Genomic DNA, 20,870 nt, shown 5'->3' with positions numbered 1-20,870 from the left:
TTATATTTGTATACTGTAAATTGTAAAAAAATCAAATTATGTGTTTGAGGTGGTCTAAAGTAAGTATATGCCATTTACATTAGCAGTGTATTTCAATCTTAAGAAATGACCAAATGCAAGAACCTATAAGGGAACCAAACAACAATTACAAACATGGTATATGAAAACCAAAGAACAATTACAAACATGGTATATGAAAACAGAGTACAAGATTTACACGTCAGTATCACAACCTTAGCTTTTTTCCTGGATGTGTTTCGTCCTCGTGAATCCGGCCATCGTCGCCACCGCCACCGCCGCCCTCAGCTTTCTTCCTAGCAAGTATTTTGTTTATCTTGTGCAGGTCATTGGTAATTTTCTGTTCTCTGTTCTGTTTGCGGGTCTTCCGGCCATCCTGCATCTTCACGCCAAACTGGAATGCAGCTTTCGGCATAGCCTCCTTCTGCTCGTTGTATGTCGCCCACTCTTCTTCAGTCTCAAAGTCCCACCGGTGAAGCCGTCCCTTAGCCTGTCGCAGAAAAAGGATTAATCCTCGGTTCAACTAATAAGTGCAGTGCACCTTCATTTGTCAAATAATTTTGGACGTAACTCACCCGTCCGCCCATATCCATTTTGGACAGGTCATCTTCGTCATCACTGTCAACTACCTCCCGGTTATATTCTTGGTAGCCAGGATAGCATTCGGAGTAACTATCGGATATAAAATTGGGGTCTTTCTCCCGGGCATCCTTCTCCCTTAGTTGTTGAAGCCGCTGATCATCTCTCTTAAACACGGATCCTAAGCCCCTATCCTTCTCTTCTTGAGTCATAAATCGTGGATCCTGGATGACATTTGAGCCCGCTTGCACATCGTAATTCTGGATGTCCTGCAGCATATATTGCTCAGGATATGCCAATTGGTCAGCATATTGGTAATTCTGCCACTCGCCCTGGTAACCAGCAGCCATTGCCTGTCCTTGCAAAGCTTCATATCCATTCTAAATTTAAGAAAATAAAGGCAGCATAAAAAGGTTGGAGAGGAAAAGGTCTAAGCAGAATCAGGGTAAGAACTTGGGTCGCTAAATTAAGAAAATTACAAAGGCAGGCAAATGATATATGAGGTGAAGCAAAAACTTAGTAATAAGCACTCACAGTTTGCTGCCAACCCTGGGACAGGTCAGCAGGCGGAACTGGGCCATATGTGGGTTCAGAGAAGTAGGAACCTTTCTCTTTATTTCGAGGAGATTCTTCCATGTCCTCTGAGACTGGGCTTTGGCTCATATCTTTACTGGGAATGGAGTAGTCTACACCGTCGCCTACAAAGATATCATCCTCCTCTTTCCTTATAGTGGTTGGCCCCTGCTTTTCTTTAGGTTCGGGATAGTTCTTTTTGGGGAGTGGGGGAGGTGGAGGCAAGGTCTCCACTCCATTCTGATTCTTCAGAGAATCAGATTTTGGTATTCGCTCATCTTCTTCATACCCATTAGAAGCCATTGGCTTTCCTGTAGAGTATGTTTCAGATTGGAGCAAAACATTAACATATAAGAAATGAATAGGCAAATGGAGGATTTAACAGCAGGAATCATTCAATGAAAAAAGGTTTCAGTAGACACTAATGCATATAGTTAGCATAAGCAAAATTAAGAGGTATCGTTCATGTGCTGGATTCCATTCTGTAGATTTTATATCAAACAAATAAATTTATTAGTTCAAGGAATACAGTCTATTTTTTTGCTTGTGCACCACTTGACTTTATTAAAAGATGCACCAAAATATTCAGTTCGCTCATGCAGCATTTTTCCGATCAAAATTCTATCTAAGCAGCAATCCATCAGCATTACAGAAAATAAATGGTTTGATGTCAATTAACATAAATCACATGCAAGGTAAAATACCTTTGGCATCTTTGTCTTTCTTCTTCTTTTTCAGAACTTTTCCTGATGACCCGAGGCGAAGATATGACATGATTTTTGCTATTCGATCCAAAACTGAGCCATCAACACTTACAGTAACCATTTCCTGGAGAGAGAAGGATGAGTATCATTCAGAAACAAAATAAAGTATAACAGAAAATGAAAATCAGAAATGATAAAATACCTCAGGAACAGGACAATCAGCTTTACTTCTGTGAACTGTTGTTGGAATATCATGAGAGAAACCATTTTCCTGGAATAAATGCAAAATTAAGCTGTTTTTTCAGTAAGAATAGAAAATAACTATAACAGGATGTATAGAATGCCACGTGAATGATATTGGATGGAAAGATGCTCCCTACTGTGCTAGCACACGTGTTTGTCAATCAGTCATTTCAACATATCATCTGAAAAGCATACGCAATGCAATACCATGTCAAAGTGCTACCATATTCCAGGTAAGGATTTGCTGATACAAATTTACAAAGTACCAAGCTTACAGTCTTCCAAAGTGTAAAGGTTAGAGGATCGAGAGTAAATACAATAGAGGAAAGGTCAAAGGAGCTCAAAAAAAATTTCACGTTCAAAGTGTAGTTACAAGCGATGAAGCAATTTGTCAACAAAATTTCAGGTAGCATATGAAGGTCTATCTTCTAGTCATACTCTACATTCAATAGATAGTCATAAATGCACAAGTGACTCTACATTGATATTATAAAGATGATACTTCTCATAATTAGCACATAGGAAGATAGAAATCGAACCATATTGAATATAAAAGCCATTCGTCCAGGAAGGAACATTTCGTTGGTCTTGATAACAGTTTGTGGCTTGACCATCCACTGATAAATTGACTGCAAGAACAGAAAGTAGAGCCATGAGTTTCAAAGATCAAATATCATGCAAGCAGACTGCATACTTCCTGACCAGAAAACATCCTACCTTGGCTGTTGTGGTACGGAAAGATACCGGTTGGTCATCTTTTGGTGCTCTGTTATAATAAAAGAGAAAATAGACTGTATCAAGAAAATGAAAATTACTAATGGAGCATCATATTGACATAAACATTTTCGGATCATCCTTTAAGCCTGGCGTTGGTAGAAATGTTGCTACTTATTACCAAGTTTTATTTCACCATCAAAGCCTACTTTACAAGAATATAAATAAAGTTAGCATGACAAACAAATGTTAGTTTTGTATTCAAAGTAAGCAGGCCATATAAATAAGCCAGCAAGCACTTAGAAAAACATAATAACATCTTCAACTAAATTGCCATGCTCATAGAGAAAACAAAGCAGCATACTTAGAATTCCCTTCAATCTCTTCTCCGGCATCGATCTTCTTGTCCATTTCACTTCGCACTTTATGAAGCAAAGCATAATCCAACCCTTTGACCAAATGTGTGTGCTCAACATCACCTAGATAACATAAAAAGACACCCATAAGTGAAGTTTATAGCATAGAATAAGTGCCAAAGGTGGTCATTTTTCCAGGAAAATTATTATAGTAAGGAGAAAAAACAAAACAAAACAAAAATTATTCATGTATTGCCAATATACAAGCATTATAAACCAAAACAGATTGAGCATTTACCAACAATTCAAAAATTGAATGTACTAGCATTCTCCTCATACTCAGTGACAAACAACATTAAGAAAATATAATCATCTTAACACCAAACCAATTTGAACATTTTAGTCACTAGTTCAAGCCAACATTCTCTTAAATTTCCTCATACTTCATTAAGCCTCATTGCATACATCTAACAAACCTAAAGCTCGCCTAAGCAAAGAAAACATACTGGATAAAATGCTACATCCCTTTGAAACTAAGGGTGTGTTTGAAGTTATTCTGCTCCAAACTCCCACCATTCATCACTTTCTAGCCCTCGAAAACATCAAATCAAGTGCCTCTATGTTTCATTTAAAATATTGCATCAAAAATTTTCATCAAACACCTATTCCAACTCTAATGTTTTACTTTTCCCAACCCCCAAACCCACATCCAAAGATGACCTAAGAAACTAGGATTTGAATTGAATGTCCTGTCTAATCTCCTAATGGTTAAACTTCATCTGCTAAAATGAGAAAAGATAAATGAGCCAGCCTTAATTTATCCATAGGCTTTCTAAAACTACATCTATTTAGATAATATGCTATCCATGAAGAGTAGAAACTTTGATGTGACAAGATCAGTACCACCTCCGGTAGGATAAATCACTGCTCTGTAACTGAAAAAATTTACTCTAATGAGCAAATGGTTTTGAAAGTAAACAGTAGTTTAACAGATAGGAGGAAAAGGAATGAAATATATGAATATCTGTCTTACAATACAAAAATCATTTCCATATTTGCTGATGTTACATCCTGATCATTCATAATCAATAGAAGTCAAAAGTAGCAGAAGCAATATCTCATTCTCCGATCATATCAATAACTCACAAATCATCTAAGAACACTTACCTCCGAGATATTTGCTCTTCTCAATAGATAACTTGTGAGCATCAGCTGACCTACGGAATGAAGGAAGATAGGTGATTACTTATCCACTTAACCAATAGCAGAAACAAAAGATTAACCCAGTATGTAGGTCTTACCGCAGATCAACAGTTCCCGGGGGAGCAACAGCATGAAAGGACGTCAGCTCAGTAATCTCATAATCAGGATTCTGATCTTCTCTACGTTCTTTGGCTCGGTCCCTGTATTTCGGCTGCTCCGGCTCCTCTGGTTTCTCCTCTTTCCTGCAAAATTCAACTCACACTCTCAAATACACACTACATTAAGAGACCAAAAAAGGCAGCTCCCCCCAAATTACCCAACACGCATACTTCTACCCATAACAGAACACCAAATAAACCCCAACACACGAGCTTCATTTTCAAATCGGACCACGCCATATACAACGAAAAAAAACACACACACACACACAAAAGCTAAAATCGCATCCGAGGAAAACCAGGAATCGAGAAAACACGTACTGGTGGCGGCGAGCGATCTTTTCCTTGTAATTACTACGCTTCGTCGACATCGCTAAACTAGCGCGCGGAACAGATGAATCAATTGCACTCAATCCCCTAATCAATTAGACGAAAATTTTCGCGGTTAGGGCTTTCGCACACGCAAATAGGAAACCTATTCACCGCATAAAGGAAATATATTTGTATATCTATATAATGGAAAATTACGTATTTACCCTCATCTATTTTGTGTGGGCGGGCCTAAACACGTGACCCAACATAGCCTGCGCTCCCAGTTTTGGACCGTAACAAATAAAAGGGCCCAAAGATAATTAAACTAAAAACTCTATATATTGTCAAATATTTAAATAATTAAAATTAGAATTCAATCATTAAATAATACTCCCTTCTTCCAAATTTATGCTCATAAAAAAAAAATATTCATTACACTTAAATATTTTTTTATTATAAAATAAAAAAATAATAATTATTAGTCATTTTTATTAAAATTCGTATTCGATCAAATAAGCACACTAATTTGCACGACTGATGAAGTATGTAGATAATTTTGTGTTTTTATATAAACAAGATCCAGTACCCATCTGGACAGTGCTGTAATGAACAAAACTGAATGACCTATGCTTGCCAACGAAGGAATGATATGAAAATCATAATCAACGGCTGAATAGCTGATGCTGACGGTGCGGATAGCCGGATAGGACAGTAAACTGCTGAATTTTTCAAAGTTTGTGTCGTCTCAGGGCAGCCTAAAAGCATAACTACTCAATCCCACAAAACAAACACTTCTTACCAATCAGCATTGGTCCGAACGTCCCAAGTGATGTTATTTAAAGACCTAATAAGTAATCGAACAAACTTCACACTTACAGTCTCAAGAATGAAGACATCGATAAGCTTCGTGATCATACTGAGTTTGATCGGGTCGGAGGTTGTTTCAGCAAAGAATCATCTTTTCATTTTCGGCGATTCGACGGTCGATCCGGGGAACAACAACTACATCGAGACAATCCCGAACAATCGGGCTAACTACAAGCCTTATGGCCGGAATGGCTTCTTTTCGAATCCCACGGGGCGATTTTCAGACGGTCGCATCATCGTGGATTTCCTAGGTGAGTATTCGATGTTGTCCGAATGATGATGAGAATGATGGCAATGAATAATGAGTCAATTAATGATGTTTTGATGCAGCTGAATATGCTGAGCTTCCTTTGATTCCTGCATTTTTGGATCCATCTGGTGATGATTATAGTTATGGAGTGAATTTTGCCTCTGGTGGTGCTGGAATTCTTTCTACTACAAATCAGGGCCAGGTGAGTCCTAGATTAATCAATCCTCTGTTTGTATGTCTGAATTTGATGTTAAAGATTTGCATTTTTGACGGGTAGGGAGTTATCGATCTGGCGACGCAGTTGAAGTACTTCGAAGAAGTGGAGAGGCGGCTGAAAGAGAAGTCGGGAGAGGCTGAAGCAGACAAAGTCATATCGAGCGCGGTGTATTTCATCAGCATGGGAAGTAATGACTACTTAGGAGGGTACCTCGGAGATCCTAGGATGCAAGAACTTCACCTCCCCGAGCATTACGTCGGTATGGTCATTGGAAACTTGACGCAAACAATCCAAGTAAGCGCGCTTTCAAAACATTGTGGTCACTCGAATGTGTGGTGAGATGAACTTAACAAAAAGTTGACTTTCTTTTTTTTTTTTTAATGTTGTAAGGAATTGTACAAGAAAGGCGCGAGGAAATTCGGATTCTTGAGCCTATCCCCGCTCGGGTGTTTGCCTGTTCTTAGAGCAATGAACCCGAAACCTTCTCAAGGAGGGTGTTTTGAGCAAGCTAACGCTCTCGCTTTAGGACACAACAACGCCCTCAAGACTGTCCTTACAAGTCTCGAGCATTTATTGCCTGATTTCAAGTATTGCAACTCCGATTTCTACCTATGGCTTCTTGATCGCATCGACAATCCATCCAACTATGGTACAATTTTTATTACATGATAAGCGCGCGTACATTTTGTTACTAGTTATAAAGTATGCAACGTGACGCATCGAATTGAGCTTGTTTGGACAGGTTTTAAGGAAGGGAAGAGCGCGTGCTGCGGAACCGGGCCGTACAGCGGAGTTTACTCGTGTGGCGGAACGAAGGAGGTCGCAACATATGAGTTGTGCGATAACGGGGAGGATTACGTGTGGTGGGACTCGTACCATCCGACGGAGAGGATTCACGAGCAATTTGCGAAAGCACTTTGGGACGGGTTGCGCCCCGCCGTCGGACCGTACAATCTCCGGGATATGTTCTTGTATGATCCAAAGCAAAAACAAACAATAGCTGATGTAGTAGATGATACCGTTCCGGAAGTAGAACAAATTAAAGAGTAATTTATATTTATATATATAAAAAAAATAAATATAGTTTAATAATAAAATTTTAAATATTTGATATGATATTTTATAGTAAATGTGTACACTAAAAAGAACAAATAGTTTAGTGGTAAATGTTAGTATAATTTTCTTTTTAAAAAAACAAAAGTTGTCAGTTTTCAAGCCAACATGATTCATGTTGTGCCTCAATTTTTAGGTAACATACTTTTCAGGTTAAATAGCTTTAAATAATAAAGAAATGAAATAATTAATGCTAGCTTACTTTATATATACATATATATATATGCGCACAACAATTTCGACCCGAACAAAATGTTTAATATATTAATGACACGTACATGGTTCTATTAATGGATTCAATTTATTAGTCCAAAATGCAATTAATGCCATTATCTTCTTGTTTTTTTCTTCATAATATATATATCATACATTAATCCTACTTATTTTTTCGATGCAATTTTTGCTATTAAACAATCAGCTACAAATGCATAATTTATTTAATTTTTTATAATAATAATTTATTTTTTTAAAAGAAAAGAGTATATATACATGGAAATGTATGGTAAAAGTGACAGAGAACCAGAAGTTTCAATGTGCACGCAATATATGAGCTGGAATATTGTAACCATACATCAGGGTTTTGGTCTATGTGATTTTTTTTTGGCATTTAATATTTATTATAATGATAAAATTGCAAAAAAATGTCTCGTAGGTAGCTCTAATTATTATTTTTGAACATTTTTATTTTTCATTTTTACAATTTATGACATTATGTGTACTTCAGATATTATTTTTGTCCTCCGATGCTGAAAAAATGCATGTGACCGTCACATACGCTTTCGTGGCATGGCCGACGCATACGTGGACGTCACCATTGTTGTGTTGTCATCCACGTGGTCGTCGGACAGATAATGTAGAATTATTGTTCTTTCACTTTCATAATTTAGGACATTATGTGTACGTCGGGTATTATTTTTGCCCTTTGGTGCCGAAAAAATAATTTGTTCTCAATTGTTTATTTCAATCTGGTCCAATTGATTATTTGCAATTTGGTCCAATCGGCCAAATTAAAATTTTTAAAAGATAATTATTTTTTAAAAAAATATATAATTTTACGTCACCTATCCAACGACCCTATAACAAATTGTTTTTAAGAACCATATGGCAAAAATAAAACTTAAACTACACATAATGTCCTAATTTGTAAAAGTAAAAAGAAGATAATTCCACTTCACTTGTCCGATGACCACGCGGACGACAACACAGCAACAACGGCGTCCACGTATGCGCCAGCCATGCCACGAAGGCGTACGTGACGGTCACGTGTGTTTTTTCGGCACCGGAAGACAAAAATAATACCTGAAGTACACATAATATCCTAAATTGCAAATGAAAAAAAAAAAAAAAAGTTAAAATAATAATTAGACTGGTATTTTTTTTTGCAATTTTCCCTATTATAATCGGTAGTTTCATTTCCTGTTGATATAATGTAATAATTTGTACTTAAGTAGCATTATGTTAGGGTTATGTTAGGGTTTTAATTCAATATTATCCTCAAATGGTACTGAAAGATTCTGAAAAAATAAATTTTAATTTAATACGATTTTCAATTAATCTGAAGCATAGCATCATATTTCTAGAGGTTTGTTGTGAATTTATAGTGGTTGAATAAATTATTTAATTATTCGTTTATTTATTTTCGTCCAAATTAAATTCGACCTAGTCTATATATATATATATATATATGTATAAATAGAGCAGACTAATCTGTCCAACAAGACAAAATTGGTGTAGACGTGGGCTCAATTCACATGCCAAAATAATAAAGAAACTTCAATCATTGAGACACTTTTATTTATTCTTTCAGACCTAATCTAAACCTCCTAATTATTATTATTAAATAATACTTTATTTTTACATACACATCGACACATACATATATATATATATACATACAGTTATAACTTCACCTTCTCCGTAGGCCTTTGAATCATGTTCTTTGGAATATAACTTAGTTGTATGTAAATAATTAACAAAAACTTATATAAGCTTATATTATAATTTAATTAAAGTAGTACACAATTTTCTTTATTCATATTTTTATTAATTTCTATGCTTAAGAAATATTACATAATTTTGCCGAATAAATGAAATATTTAATACTCTCTCATTCCGGAGAATTTAGACTATTTGGGCTCGCCATATTAATTAAAAAAAATAAATATTTTATTTAAAAAAAATAGAAAAAGTTAAAAAGTAATTTAAGATATTTTTTAAATTTTAATTATAAATTAAAGAGAAGGTAGAGAGAATATAATAAAATGAATGATATTTATTGTAAATAAGTGTTAAATAAAATGCAGTAATTAAATATTGATATTTTGACTTTTACAAATATAGTAATTGGGTAAATTTGACGGACGGACGAAAATTAAAAATAAAAATAAATTGAATTATTTTTGAATTTTTGCACTTTTTTAAATAATATGATCAATAAATTACTAAAAAAATGGGGATAAAATCATAATTATAAATTTATACTATGAGTTTAAAAACTGAAAAAAAAAAAAATCCAATAAATTTTGGAATTGCATAAGTATAATTTGTTGTTTGTATTTTGGTGTAGTTTTCTCTTATTTTTAATTTTTTTCAAAAGATTAAATTTCATAAATACAAAAGCGCAATGGAACAAATCGAGTGTTAACAAGATACTTACATACACGATCCAAATAATTTCTTTATTTATTTATTTATCATTGTTGAGAGATTGGGAAATTTCACCCTAATTGAATAGTCAATTATTGATTGGAATAATTAACACGTTTTCATAAAATTAAACTATTGGTAGATTAGTGCATCTAACTCTATTTCCTACCAACCCCTCAAATGTCATCAAACAAAATTCTTACTAGTGATTTATCTGATGTGCATTTAAAGAATAACAACTGCATAATAATAATAATAATAATAATAAAAATAAAAATTAAACCATGTTGTCACGTAACACAATTAGTAATTTAACCACTTATCCCTTTCATCAATGTCAAAATAATTAAACATATATATATATATATATATATAAAACCTATTTTCCAAATTCCTGCTTAAATTAAAGTTAGTTCATGTAACTCTCTGTGCGCATCACTCTAATTAGTTTAATACATTTTTATTTATTTCCTTTGTGCGACGTGTTCATCCGTAGCTTTGTCTTTTTTCTGACCTGTCTGAAGTTATAAGGCCTGTGACAAAATTTTAGTAATATTATTAATTATTAATGAAAATTTTTGCTGTGTTTAATTCTTAATATGGATGATAAATAATTTGACGAAAGATAAAAGGGAAATTATTGCAATGAGGAACTAATATGGCAAAGGCATAAAAATGTAGTTGTGATATGTATATTTATATATGTATAATATATATATAAGTTGTGGTTTTGATTTTGCCTCAGCAGAGCCAAGCTGTCCTCTTTCTCTGTCTTCCTTCTATCTCTAGAAATTGTAATAAAAATCAATCAGAATCTTCAAACCACTCTCCCCATACATCATGATCATCACAATTTATCATTATCACCATCATCATTAATTCCATCAAATAGGAAGAAAAGGAAAACTGCGTCATCGTTCTTGCCCTACTTTCCATATCTCTGCTCTTTCATCTTGCTTGTTGAAATCTCTGCTTGGGTTTATCCTAGTTTAGCAGTGACGTCTGGATTCAATTATTCTGCATATTGGGTTTCTTTTCTTTTAAAAGAATTCGTTGTACTTTGGTTGATTTTTATTGTTCTTGGCGATTTTCTTTTTCATGGTTGATACATGTGATCGGAGGCCAGCTGTGATGTTTTGTAGATTACTTATGTGAAGTTGTTGAATTGGGGCTTTTGATTAAGGTGAAGAAGAAAAACCAAAAGTCAAAAGGGTTTCTTGGGGGTTTCTGAAAGTTGAATATTGTTGGGGAATGTTGTATCTAAAGCAACCTACGGCTGCGGCTATGGGGTTTGGAAAGTTGGGAGAGGGTGTAGATTGTATTGAAGATTGAAATTGAATGCTAGAGTGACTGGTTTCCGAGCCCGAGGCTCGGGGATCGCGAAGAATAATCAAGAACGATGGCGGATGTACTACCGAATCTAAAGCAGCAGCATCATGAAGTTCAGCCTGATTTCGCGCCTTCTTCAACCCCTTTGCCGACAACCGAGGGTTTTATGCAGAAGTTTAGACTCTACGAGACTCGATCGGTATAAGATTGTCGTTTCAGTTTCTGATTTTAAAGATTTATTATCTTTTAGAATTGTGATCTTGATTCTACTGATTCAGGAAAGCCTTTTTGTTATGAACTTGTTTGATTTATTGTTTTGTTGAATTGATGTGTTTCTTGAATGATTCTAGATTGGCTGATAGGGTGCGTTTGTTTAATAGGGTCTGTAATAGAAGATTATCTCCATTTTGCTGTTTTATGAAAAATTTGATATTTTGTATATATATTTTAGTCAAACCTAATCTCTGATGTTTTTCAGAAGCTCAAGAACTTGTTAAACCTACCTTAATTTATATTCTGACATGATTTTTGTTTCCTTGGGCCTTAAACCGTTGCTTTTCTGTTTTTGGCTGCAGAATTTTTATATGGTAGGAAGGGATAAAAGTAGAACATCTTGGAAAATTTTGAAAATCGACAGGTTGGAACCGTCCGAACTCGTCATTCATGAAGATTCTGCTATATACACTGAAAGTGAGTGTTCTGATTTGCTGAAGAGGGTACACGAAGGAAACATGGCCACGGGAGGACTTAGATTTGTTACGTCATGTTATGGCATCGTAGGTGAGTATATCACAGGTGGTTAAGTTAATTGTGTCTTGCGAAAGCTGGATGTCCGATCATCTTATGCTGTCGCTTTCACTGGTCAGGATTCATAAAATTTTTAGGGCCATATTATATGATGCTCATTACGAGGAGGCGACAGATTGGTGCAATATGTGGTCACAACGTGTATGCAATCACCAAAAGTGAGATTATTCCCCTACCAAATGCAGCCGTTAGATCCAGCATGGCTAACTATAAGAATGAGAACAGGTTAGACTCGTTACGTGTATGAAATGGTGTTACTACCTGAGTATCAAGGGGAATATAGTTCATCACTTTTGCAATCTTTTATTCAATTTATAATCATGTTTTATTAAAGTGTTTCAGTGGTCTTGACGTGTGATTTCCAAATTATCAATTAGGTGCTAGCAGGCCACGACAAAAATGACAGCTAATAAGCACCCACTGCCATTTTAATTATTTGAATTGGTTATTATTAGATATGTTGGTGGAGAATTATCCATTCATCGTCATGAATTTTCCATAATTTTATATTCACAACTCTACTAGCTATTTGTTTTTTCTAAATGCCAATTTGTTGGTGAAACTATAGCAATTGTACATGAGGGCTGAGAAAATCTGTGTTTGGGAATTTTATATTAGTTATCGCTATTTCCTTATCTGAGATTGAAGTGTATTTTGCCTAGCAACCTTATATAAACTGTTCTTGGTTCCTGTTTTTATTTTATGCGTATATTACAGTAAGTTATTAGTGACTTTTTATTTATGTACTAATTGTTGGTTACAGATACAAGAAGCTCTTGGGTATGGTGGATCTTACAAAAGACTTCTATTTTAGTTATTCCTATCATGTGATGAGAAGTCTCCAGAGAAACATGTGTGATACTGAGACAGGACAAGTTTTGAATGAAACTATGTTCGTATGGAACGAATTTCTTACTCGTGGCATAAGAAATATACTCCAAAATACATTGTGGACTGTTGCATTAGTCTATGGCTTTTTTAAACAGGTGAGATTGCTTCATTGTCAATACTCATTCTTTGACTGTTTATTTGTAGTTGGAAGTCAGCTGCTCCTTTTACTTTGATGTAACAAATTATATCTCATTCATAAGTTCACACTTATACCACCTAGGGTTTGAACATCAAGAATCTAATATGTTGTTGATTTTTGCTTAAATTCAATAAATACAGGCTACACTTTGCATATCAGGGCGGGATCTCAAGCTGACTTTAATGGCAAGGCGCTCAAGACATTATGCTGGTACTAGGTAAGATTACCATTGTTAATGACTGATCGAGTGATTTACTAAGTAGTAGTTACCTCATTCTTTCTGAGGTTTTTGTCTTAGACAAACATTGATCACATGTTTGAGGCAAGAAATTTAGTGATTCATGGCAATGGAAAAATAACATGTTAGTGTTTGTGTAAATAAATTGGAATGTTTCTATTTTGTTGCATACACTGGATGCCATCTTCTGGTAAAACCATCTTTGTCTCCGAGAACTAATTTTCTTATTCATTTAAAATTTTCTGTGTTGTCTTGTTTCTCTAAATTGATCTTTATAGCTCTAGTAAGTTTTCTTCCATCCTCTCTTACTGTTCAAATTAAACTAATATATATTGGTGTAGATATCTAAAACGCGGTGTCAATGAGAGCGGCAGAGTAGCAAATGATGTTGAGACTGAGCAGATTTTGATTGAGGATGTTCCTGAAGGATTGCCAATGCAAACTAGTTCTGTGGTCCAAAACCGTGGCTCAATACCATTGTTCTGGTCGCAGGAAACTTCCCGCTTAAATCTTAAACCAGATATTATTTGTATGTTAAAGCAATTATATAATTTAGATAATTTTCATTTTTATGTCTCTGAGATGTGTGTACATTCTAAAAATTGATTTTGTACCCTTTCTAGTGTCAAGGAGGGACCAAGCTTATGAGGCTACTAGACTTCATTTTGAAAATCTTGCGAAAAGATATGGGAACCCAATCATTATTCTGAATTTGATCAAGGTAGATAGCTTTTCTAATTTTTAGTTTTCTTGTTTATCGCTATTCTGAAATATGCAATTTAAATATATAAAAGCCTACGAAATTCTATAAATGAGAAGGTTTTTTTTTTTTAATCGTAGCCTTCTGAATCTGTTCCATAAGAACATTGACTATTTTTTCAACAGACAAATGAAAAGAAGCCTCGGGAGTCAATTCTCCGCACTGAGTTTGCCAACGCCATTGAATTCATCAATAAAGATCTATCCGAGGAGAACCGCCTTAAATTTCTCCACTTGGATTTGCATAAACATTCCCGGAGGTAACTAAAATGTATCATTTAAAATACTCTCTATTATTGGTTAATTTATTCATTAGGATATCCTATTTATGTTTGTGTTTTCTTGATATTTCATCAGCAAAGACACAAATGTCTTATCACTGCTGGCGAAAGTGGCTGCATATGCGTTGACACTTACTGGTTTTTTCTACTGTCATGCCACACCTGAGATGCTATTGGAAGAGCATTCTAAATGGCCTAGCTTTGAGTGAGTTTCTTATCCTATACGAGTCCCAGTTGGGGATGCTTTTATAGGCATTTCTTCAATGCATAGCAACCAAATGAACATTATTGGAATTCCATATGATTGATGTTTTGTAGCATGTGGACAATGTTTTTGCATTGCTGTATATGAAAATTGGAACTTTCCTTGCGATATTCTGCCTTGTGAATTGCTGGTTATTGTTTTTATGACCTTTCTTTTGTGACCACTTTTGACATTCAAACAGAAAGTAGCACTGTAATTCCATGCAATCACATCACTAAACCAAAATTTTATTTTACGAAATTTTTTACTGTTATTCAATACATGATGGTGGTGTTCATGAATAAATTAAATACAAATGCCAGCATTGGAGCTCAGTAAATTTTTTAAGTTGCAGGACTTTTGGTGCTACGGGCATGTCCACTTCAACATATTCTCAATCTGATAGTGAAAAACACAAGGATGATGAGATTGAGGATTCAGATAGCTCAGACAGCAAACCTACTGGAGTTGATAACATTGCTAATACTAACACGTCTTTCAAGCCACCAAGGATCCAGAAGGGAGTGCTTCGCACTAATTGCATAGATTGCTTGGATCGCACTAATGTGGCACAATATGCATATGGTTTGGCTGCTTTGGGGCATCAGCTGCATGCTTTAGGTGTAGCAAATTCAACGCGGGTTGAACTTGACGATCCTTTGGCCGAAGAATTGATGGGTTTTTACGAAAGAATGGGTGATACACTTGCACACCAATATGGTGGATCTGCCGCTCACAATAAGGTGAGTGATTATTTATTATGGGTGTGTTTGTTTGGGGGTTTGGATTTTGGATTGGGATTTGGATAGTAAAAATTTTGAATTTGAATAGTTGTATGATGTGATATAAATAGGTGTTGATGTGATGTTTTGAATGTAAAATTGATTTTTAGTATAATATAAAAAATGAAAAATAGGTGTTTGATTTGATGTTTTTGGGGGGAAAAAATAGGATGAATAGTGGAAATCCAAACAAATCCCTCAAACAAACACACCCTATATGTATACTTAGTTTGTATAGCAATTTCAGGTTAATCTTATATTAAAAGGTTCATGCAAGGATTTATGTGCCTTAACTTTGTTTATCTCATTATAAGTGGTGTGGCGTTCTTAAACCCTTTCTTCTGGTGATTTCCACTCTTATGTAGGGATTGTGTTCCTTCTGTGATCACGTGTTGTTGGATTTATGCTTTCTAGGTTTTCTCTCCATGAGTGTTTTAAGTGTATCAAACTGCCTTCTCCCTGCCCCATCACCCATACGTTGTATATGAGATGGATCTTCTCCCCTCTCGTTTGATACGCAGATTTCTAGGAATGAAAATTTAGTTAAATATGGTTTTATAATTTCTAGGAATGAAAATTGAGTTAAATATGGTTTTATATTTGATGAAGATGGCTGCAATATAGCCATATGATGGCATATCAAATCCTTCTTGGACCAAAGGTTTGACATCATATTGCTTATAAATATTTAGTTTTTAACTTTCAACTCATCATTAGTACTCTGACTTGGGGAGTGCTATTAACATAACACCTTAACTTATAATTGCTTATCCCAATGGAATATACAACTTTTTATTTGGGTTCAACGTTTACCTTGTCCGCTTTTATGAAAATTATTCAACGAATTAGCATCAGGAGGGGAAAGGGGAATGGAATTGGACACTCTCTTCTTATAACTAATTTTAATTTTCAGATAAGACTTTGATAATGCATGCACTAATGCTCTTATATATCATAGATTTTCTCCAAGAGACGAGGGCAATGGAATGCAGCAACACAGTCCCAGGAATTTTTCCGCACTCTACAAAGATATTACAACAATGCATATATGGATGCACAGAAACAAAATGCCATCAACGTGTGAGTTGGTTGCAAAATTGAAATGCATCTAATGAAATACACACATGCACGCAAGATTAAGTAGCTTTCTTTTTTCAAAGATATATGATAAATCTGGCAATAGTATCTATATATTTTAGTCTTGCCCCGTCACGATCCTTAGTAACTCAATGATAGATTCCATTGTTTTCCATGTTGTGCCTTCTTTTATCAATTTCTTAATGTGCTTTCTATGTTCAATTTGTTCAACCAATTGCCTGATGTTATTTGTCCAGATTTTTGGGGCACTTTCAACCTCAGCCAGATAAACCTGATGTGTGGGAGCTTGATCCAGACCAGCATTACAGACAATCAAATATTAATAAATATGGAAGGTATGGCAGTTATTAAACCTTTTGTCGATGACAGCATTGCAAGCCTCAGTATACACCTTTTCAGCTTCACCAGAAATTCCATTCTGAATTGCCAATTAAGTTTGTTTTGTTTAAGAGTCATGTTTACTTTGTGAGATAGAATAATAATCCTTGAGAATGATTCAAGGGATTATTTTAATCTATCTATGATTATAATTTCGTAAACTAATTAATTTTAATAGGTATGTGTTCAAAAGTTGGATATAAAGTTGCCTTTGATGCCTAATCTATTTGATTTCATAAAAAATGGATGATGTGGATGACTCTTCATATTATCAATCAAAGTGAAATGATCGACAACTGGTATAAATCACAGGGATGATGTTAATTATAACAGCGATTTTCAGTTCATCAAATAGCTTCTCTACTCATATATACTCCCCTAGTTTTTGAATGAAATGTGGATAATTTTATTACCATGTGTGATATTCTTCTGGTACCATTTGTGTAAATGTTCACATTCTTGGTTTGCATGTCTAGATCACTTTTCAAAAGATCATGGTCAGATGGGAACATTCTTCAAGAAAGCCATTCCCCCACGTCTACTCCAAACATCAATAAAGGTTTTCCAAGTGCTGGTTTTTCTGATGAGTCCCAAGGAGGACACAAAATTCTTTCTGAGTCAACACCTGAGATGTCTACTCCGGACACAGAGTTAACATATGCTAGGTGCATTGTCTTTACAGTTATTTGAGTAATTTCGTAAGAATGAGTGTCATCTTAATCTGATTGTAGTGGATGAAAAATTTGATGAAGGGGTCTGTTGAGAAATCAGACCTAATCTCTTGAACTCAGTTGTTTTACTTTTCTTTTGAATCGATTGGCTGGTTCTTTACTGAAAAAAATTCCTTGTTCTGTGATTCACTTGAAAGCGCATCTATGGATTTTACTAGTTAAACATGGATGCTTTACTCATTTATAATAGTCAAATTGATAGTTCTGTTGTTTCCACATCACCTTCAATATGTATAATATAAGTGATAGATGTTTGTCCTATTTGGAGATGTCACCATCAATGATTTGTTGATAGAATCATATGTATTTCTTATTGGAGTTCCCTTTCATGTCTGCTGCAGTAATTCGCCTATGCCTACGAGGGAGCTTTTTGCTGAAATACAAAGAGAAAGACACCATGAACATGACAATGGTGATGGAATTGACTGCTCAAACTTTGTTGACTTGGATTGGCTATCTTCTTCTGGAAATTCATGCGAGGATGATTTGTTGGAAAGGTAGTTCTAAAACCGAGTAGTCCTTGAATTTTTATTATAAATAATCATTTTCTCTTGATAGAAATATCGATACTAATTACCATAACAAAATCAGTACTGGCTCATTCATGTTTATGCACCGTATAATATGAAATGTTAATAGTTATTTTGAAGTCTATTCTGGTAATAATATCGTACATGTTCCATACTTTATGTCTAACCCCACTGTTAGTGATACTTAAATTACAGAGGCTGTTTTGATCAAGTGGCAACATATTTGTAACTTATTCAATTATCCTGTCGATTCTTCTTCATAAGAAACAATTGTGGCACTTTAGGGAGCTTATGCTTCGATGTGTTAGTGATGATGCAATGTGTCAAACACTCTAGGAAAACAACTTTTGTATTGTTATGTATATTGCTATAGATCTTCTTGCTAGAAACTTTCTATGGAATTTTATAATACATTCTCAAGTAACATGATTTCCGTAAACTTCTTTCTTGAAACAATCTTCCCAAGTCTAAAGTTGCAAGATTTTTTCCCTTTACCAGATCAATGCTGACAGTCTCCCCGAATGCGATTCTGTCGTCAGAAAATATAGCCAGCGAAGCGGCTGGGGAAAGAATGCCATCCACCAGTGAATGTGGCTCAAGCATGCGAGTAAGTGTAGTTTCCCTATATTTATCTCCTATTTGCAAAATTAGACTTCTTGAAAGCATTTTTTCTTTTTTAAATCTCAAGTGTTTACTGGATGACTCTGGAGATTTTTGTCGACATATCTGAAGGAGTTCCGATGCTGTTGTATATTGCAGGGAATGACAACAGGCGAGAGTTACAACGAAGCCCATACTTACGAAGTACTTGAAGAATTCTCGGATAGCTTTGTGCGCTGGGTGACGTACGGTGAAGCACTCTGTCACTGAAGAGTTTTGTGGATGACGATTATAAGACAAGAGTGAGAGAGTTTGAGTTTCTAGGTTCCGGCAGAATGTGGTTGGTGAGGAGAAAGATAAAAATATACCTCTTGATTCTTTGGTCCCATGAAAGCCACTAGAGAATGTTGTCCGACCTCGGAAACCTTGGTCGACTCGTGTCCCTTGCTCATGACATAGCTATCACAAAGTAAATAGTTACAGCTTTTTAAGATTCTTTCGCCATCCCTTCAGCTTCTTATTCTCAGCCTCTGTTTAATTTATGCATATCGTTGTCGTCGAGCTACCTGTTTTGTCTGAATGCTTAGTAATATCTATTTTTGTCGCATAGTCGAGAGTTTCTCTCCATGTATACATACATAATATATATATATATATATTACATAAACAGCAGGCCCCAAGAGGCATTGATGATTCTTTTAAACTCATTTGGTGGTTTTGAGATCTCACTTCTGAGTTGTTACAGACTAAAATAAGCACTTTCTGTGTATCTGTTTATTTATTACCAATCGATTTTGTTTTTGTGATTGCCATTTTTCAGTTGGTCTAGTCTATTGTTGCCCTTGGATAATATGGGCTCAATTTATTATTGGGCCTGGGCTTTTCTGTATAATGGTAAAGAAAATTATTACAAAAAGCACAGCACCTTAAAGGAAATATAGATTCAGACAGACAGAATTGATCATGTGAATGTGACAACCAATCTCAGAAACATTTTTCAAAGACAAGAAGACAACAACATCCTCAATTCATCTATATGATTCCATTAGTCCACACAGATACATATTCAGATTCTCAAATTTGGTTGCTTAAACTTGAAGCATAAGAAAAAAAAAAACATGCCAAACTTTTAGTTGATTACCATTATGTAAATTCACCACACAAATACATGCATTCAGTTCCACTCACACACATATATATATATGTAAGCTCAATAACTATTTTTTAGATTATAAATTAATTTATTCAACAAACCTAATATCATGTAAACTAGGTTCCATAAAAACAAATCACTAAACGAACAAAAAAAATATATATATATATATATCATTATATTTATATGAACAATTGTGGCCAAAGTAAAACTAGCAATTTTAATATAATTGGTGGGAGTACAAAATTTAGAAAAAGTAACAATATTGAATTTTACTATTATTGTTAATGATGATGATGATACCTAATTGATAATTAGGCAAACCACCCACCCATCCACCCACCAATCAAGTTTCCTTAAAAGTAACTTCTCAAAAGCTCTTATTGGTGCAATTATCCTCTCCTCTCCTATCCTATCATTCTTGATGCTGCATCTAATCAAATACATGACTTTTATGCTTTCATCCATTTTTATTTTTATTTATTTATTTATTACTAAATTAAGGTGGATCCCATAATTAAATACTTCGTTAAAGATTAATCAGTAAGTATAGATCGTACACAAATTATAATATTATATAAATAAACATACAAATGGATAATATTTGACTATTATCCATAATTTACAATATTGTTGAAAACACATAAGATATATAAAAACAACACACTCATTAAGTGTAAACTTATAATACATAGCTTGGGTTAACATTGTCTGTCTATTTTGTACATTGGCAAACTAACCATCATGTCAACACAATTAAATTAATTAAATGCCCTTTTTTTATAATTTATATATTTATTTACAACATAAATGGATGGCAAAGAAAAGCCTTTATACCATTATGGTTGGTGCTTACCTATTTCCACACAACAATTTAATACCCACCAACATATATATATATATATACACACACACACACGTATGCGTATGTGTATGTATATTCATTATTGTCTTGAA

General features: G+C 34.6%; 3 protein-coding genes across 4 annotated transcripts; 2 read left to right on the top strand and 1 right to left on the bottom strand.

The window, feature by feature from the left end:
- Nucleotides 1-45: 45 nt before the first annotated feature.
- On the bottom strand, nucleotides 46-5,027 carry LOC127251455 (suppressor of mec-8 and unc-52 protein homolog 2). The gene is made up of 11 exons (XM_051275157.1): nucleotides 4,870-5,027; nucleotides 4,489-4,632; nucleotides 4,355-4,404; nucleotides 3,196-3,310; nucleotides 2,835-2,883; nucleotides 2,657-2,746; nucleotides 2,077-2,145; nucleotides 1,875-1,998; nucleotides 1,132-1,481; nucleotides 594-977; nucleotides 46-508 (listed from the first exon to the last, which is right to left on the bottom strand). The coding sequence occupies exons 1-11, from the start codon at nucleotides 4,917-4,919 to the stop codon at nucleotides 227-229; spliced, it is 1,707 nt and encodes a 568-aa protein (XP_051131114.1). The 5' UTR covers nucleotides 4,920-5,027; the 3' UTR covers nucleotides 46-226.
- A 637-nt stretch (nucleotides 5,028-5,664) lies between these two features.
- On the top strand, nucleotides 5,665-7,293 carry LOC127251458 (GDSL esterase/lipase 5-like). The gene is made up of 5 exons (XM_051275160.1): nucleotides 5,665-5,978; nucleotides 6,058-6,179; nucleotides 6,255-6,488; nucleotides 6,585-6,843; nucleotides 6,937-7,293. The coding sequence occupies exons 1-5, from the start codon at nucleotides 5,690-5,692 to the stop codon at nucleotides 7,242-7,244; spliced, it is 1,212 nt and encodes a 403-aa protein (XP_051131117.1). The 5' UTR covers nucleotides 5,665-5,689; the 3' UTR covers nucleotides 7,245-7,293.
- A 3,403-nt stretch (nucleotides 7,294-10,696) lies between these two features.
- LOC127251454 (phosphoinositide phosphatase SAC3-like) lies at nucleotides 10,697-19,387 on the top strand. 2 transcript variants are annotated; one of them, XM_051275156.1, is made up of 16 exons: nucleotides 10,697-11,481; nucleotides 11,858-12,062; nucleotides 12,149-12,314; nucleotides 12,853-13,075; nucleotides 13,260-13,336; nucleotides 13,699-13,886; nucleotides 13,981-14,078; nucleotides 14,243-14,376; nucleotides 14,474-14,602; nucleotides 14,997-15,384; nucleotides 16,382-16,503; nucleotides 16,758-16,856; nucleotides 17,376-17,564; nucleotides 17,972-18,127; nucleotides 18,659-18,767; nucleotides 18,920-19,387. In XM_051275156.1, exons 1-16 carry the CDS (start codon nucleotides 11,353-11,355, stop codon nucleotides 19,028-19,030), a joined length of 2,523 nt encoding a protein of 840 aa, XP_051131113.1. In that variant the 5' UTR covers nucleotides 10,697-11,352; the 3' UTR covers nucleotides 19,031-19,387. The 2 variants fall into 2 exon arrangements, with proteins under 2 accessions (XP_051131113.1, XP_051131112.1); XM_051275155.1 differs by having other exon boundaries at nucleotides 14,991-15,384.
- Nucleotides 19,388-20,870: the final 1,483 nt, after the last annotated feature.

The sequence above is a fragment of the Andrographis paniculata genome, unplaced genomic scaffold, assembly GCF_009805555.1.
Source record: "Andrographis paniculata isolate CXL003 unplaced genomic scaffold, ASM980555v1 Contig45END, whole genome shotgun sequence".
NCBI lineage: Eukaryota > Viridiplantae > Streptophyta > Magnoliopsida > Lamiales > Acanthaceae > Andrographis > Andrographis paniculata.
Note: the sequence above shows the minus strand (reverse complement) of the source record. Positions and strands in the feature narration are given on the sequence as shown.

Coding starts and splice junctions, on each gene's coding strand:
- LOC127251455 (XM_051275157.1), bottom strand. CDS start 4,919: ATGTCGACGAAGCGTAGTAATTACAAGGAAAAGATCGCTCGCCGCCAC. Junction 1,482..1,874: donor GAAAGACAAAGATGCCAAAG/GTATTTTACCTT, acceptor CATACTCTACAG/GAAAGCCAATGGCTTCTAAT. Junction 978..1,131: donor CCCAGGGTTGGCAGCAAACT/GTGAGTGCTTAT, acceptor TCTTAAATTTAG/AATGGATATGAAGCTTTGCA.
- LOC127251458 (XM_051275160.1), top strand. CDS start 5,690: ATGTTATTTAAAGACCTAATAAGTAATCGAACAAACTTCACACTTACA. Junction 6,489..6,584: donor ACTTGACGCAAACAATCCAA/GTAAGCGCGCTT, acceptor TAATGTTGTAAG/GAATTGTACAAGAAAGGCGC. Junction 6,844..6,936: donor CGACAATCCATCCAACTATG/GTACAATTTTTA, acceptor TTGTTTGGACAG/GTTTTAAGGAAGGGAAGAGC.
- LOC127251454 (XM_051275155.1), top strand. CDS start 11,353: ATGGCGGATGTACTACCGAATCTAAAGCAGCAGCATCATGAAGTTCAG. Junction 14,603..14,990: donor TCTAAATGGCCTAGCTTTGA/GTGAGTTTCTTA, acceptor AAATTTTTTAAG/TTGCAGGACTTTTGGTGCTA. Junction 16,857..17,375: donor AATATTAATAAATATGGAAG/GTATGGCAGTTA, acceptor TTGCATGTCTAG/ATCACTTTTCAAAAGATCAT.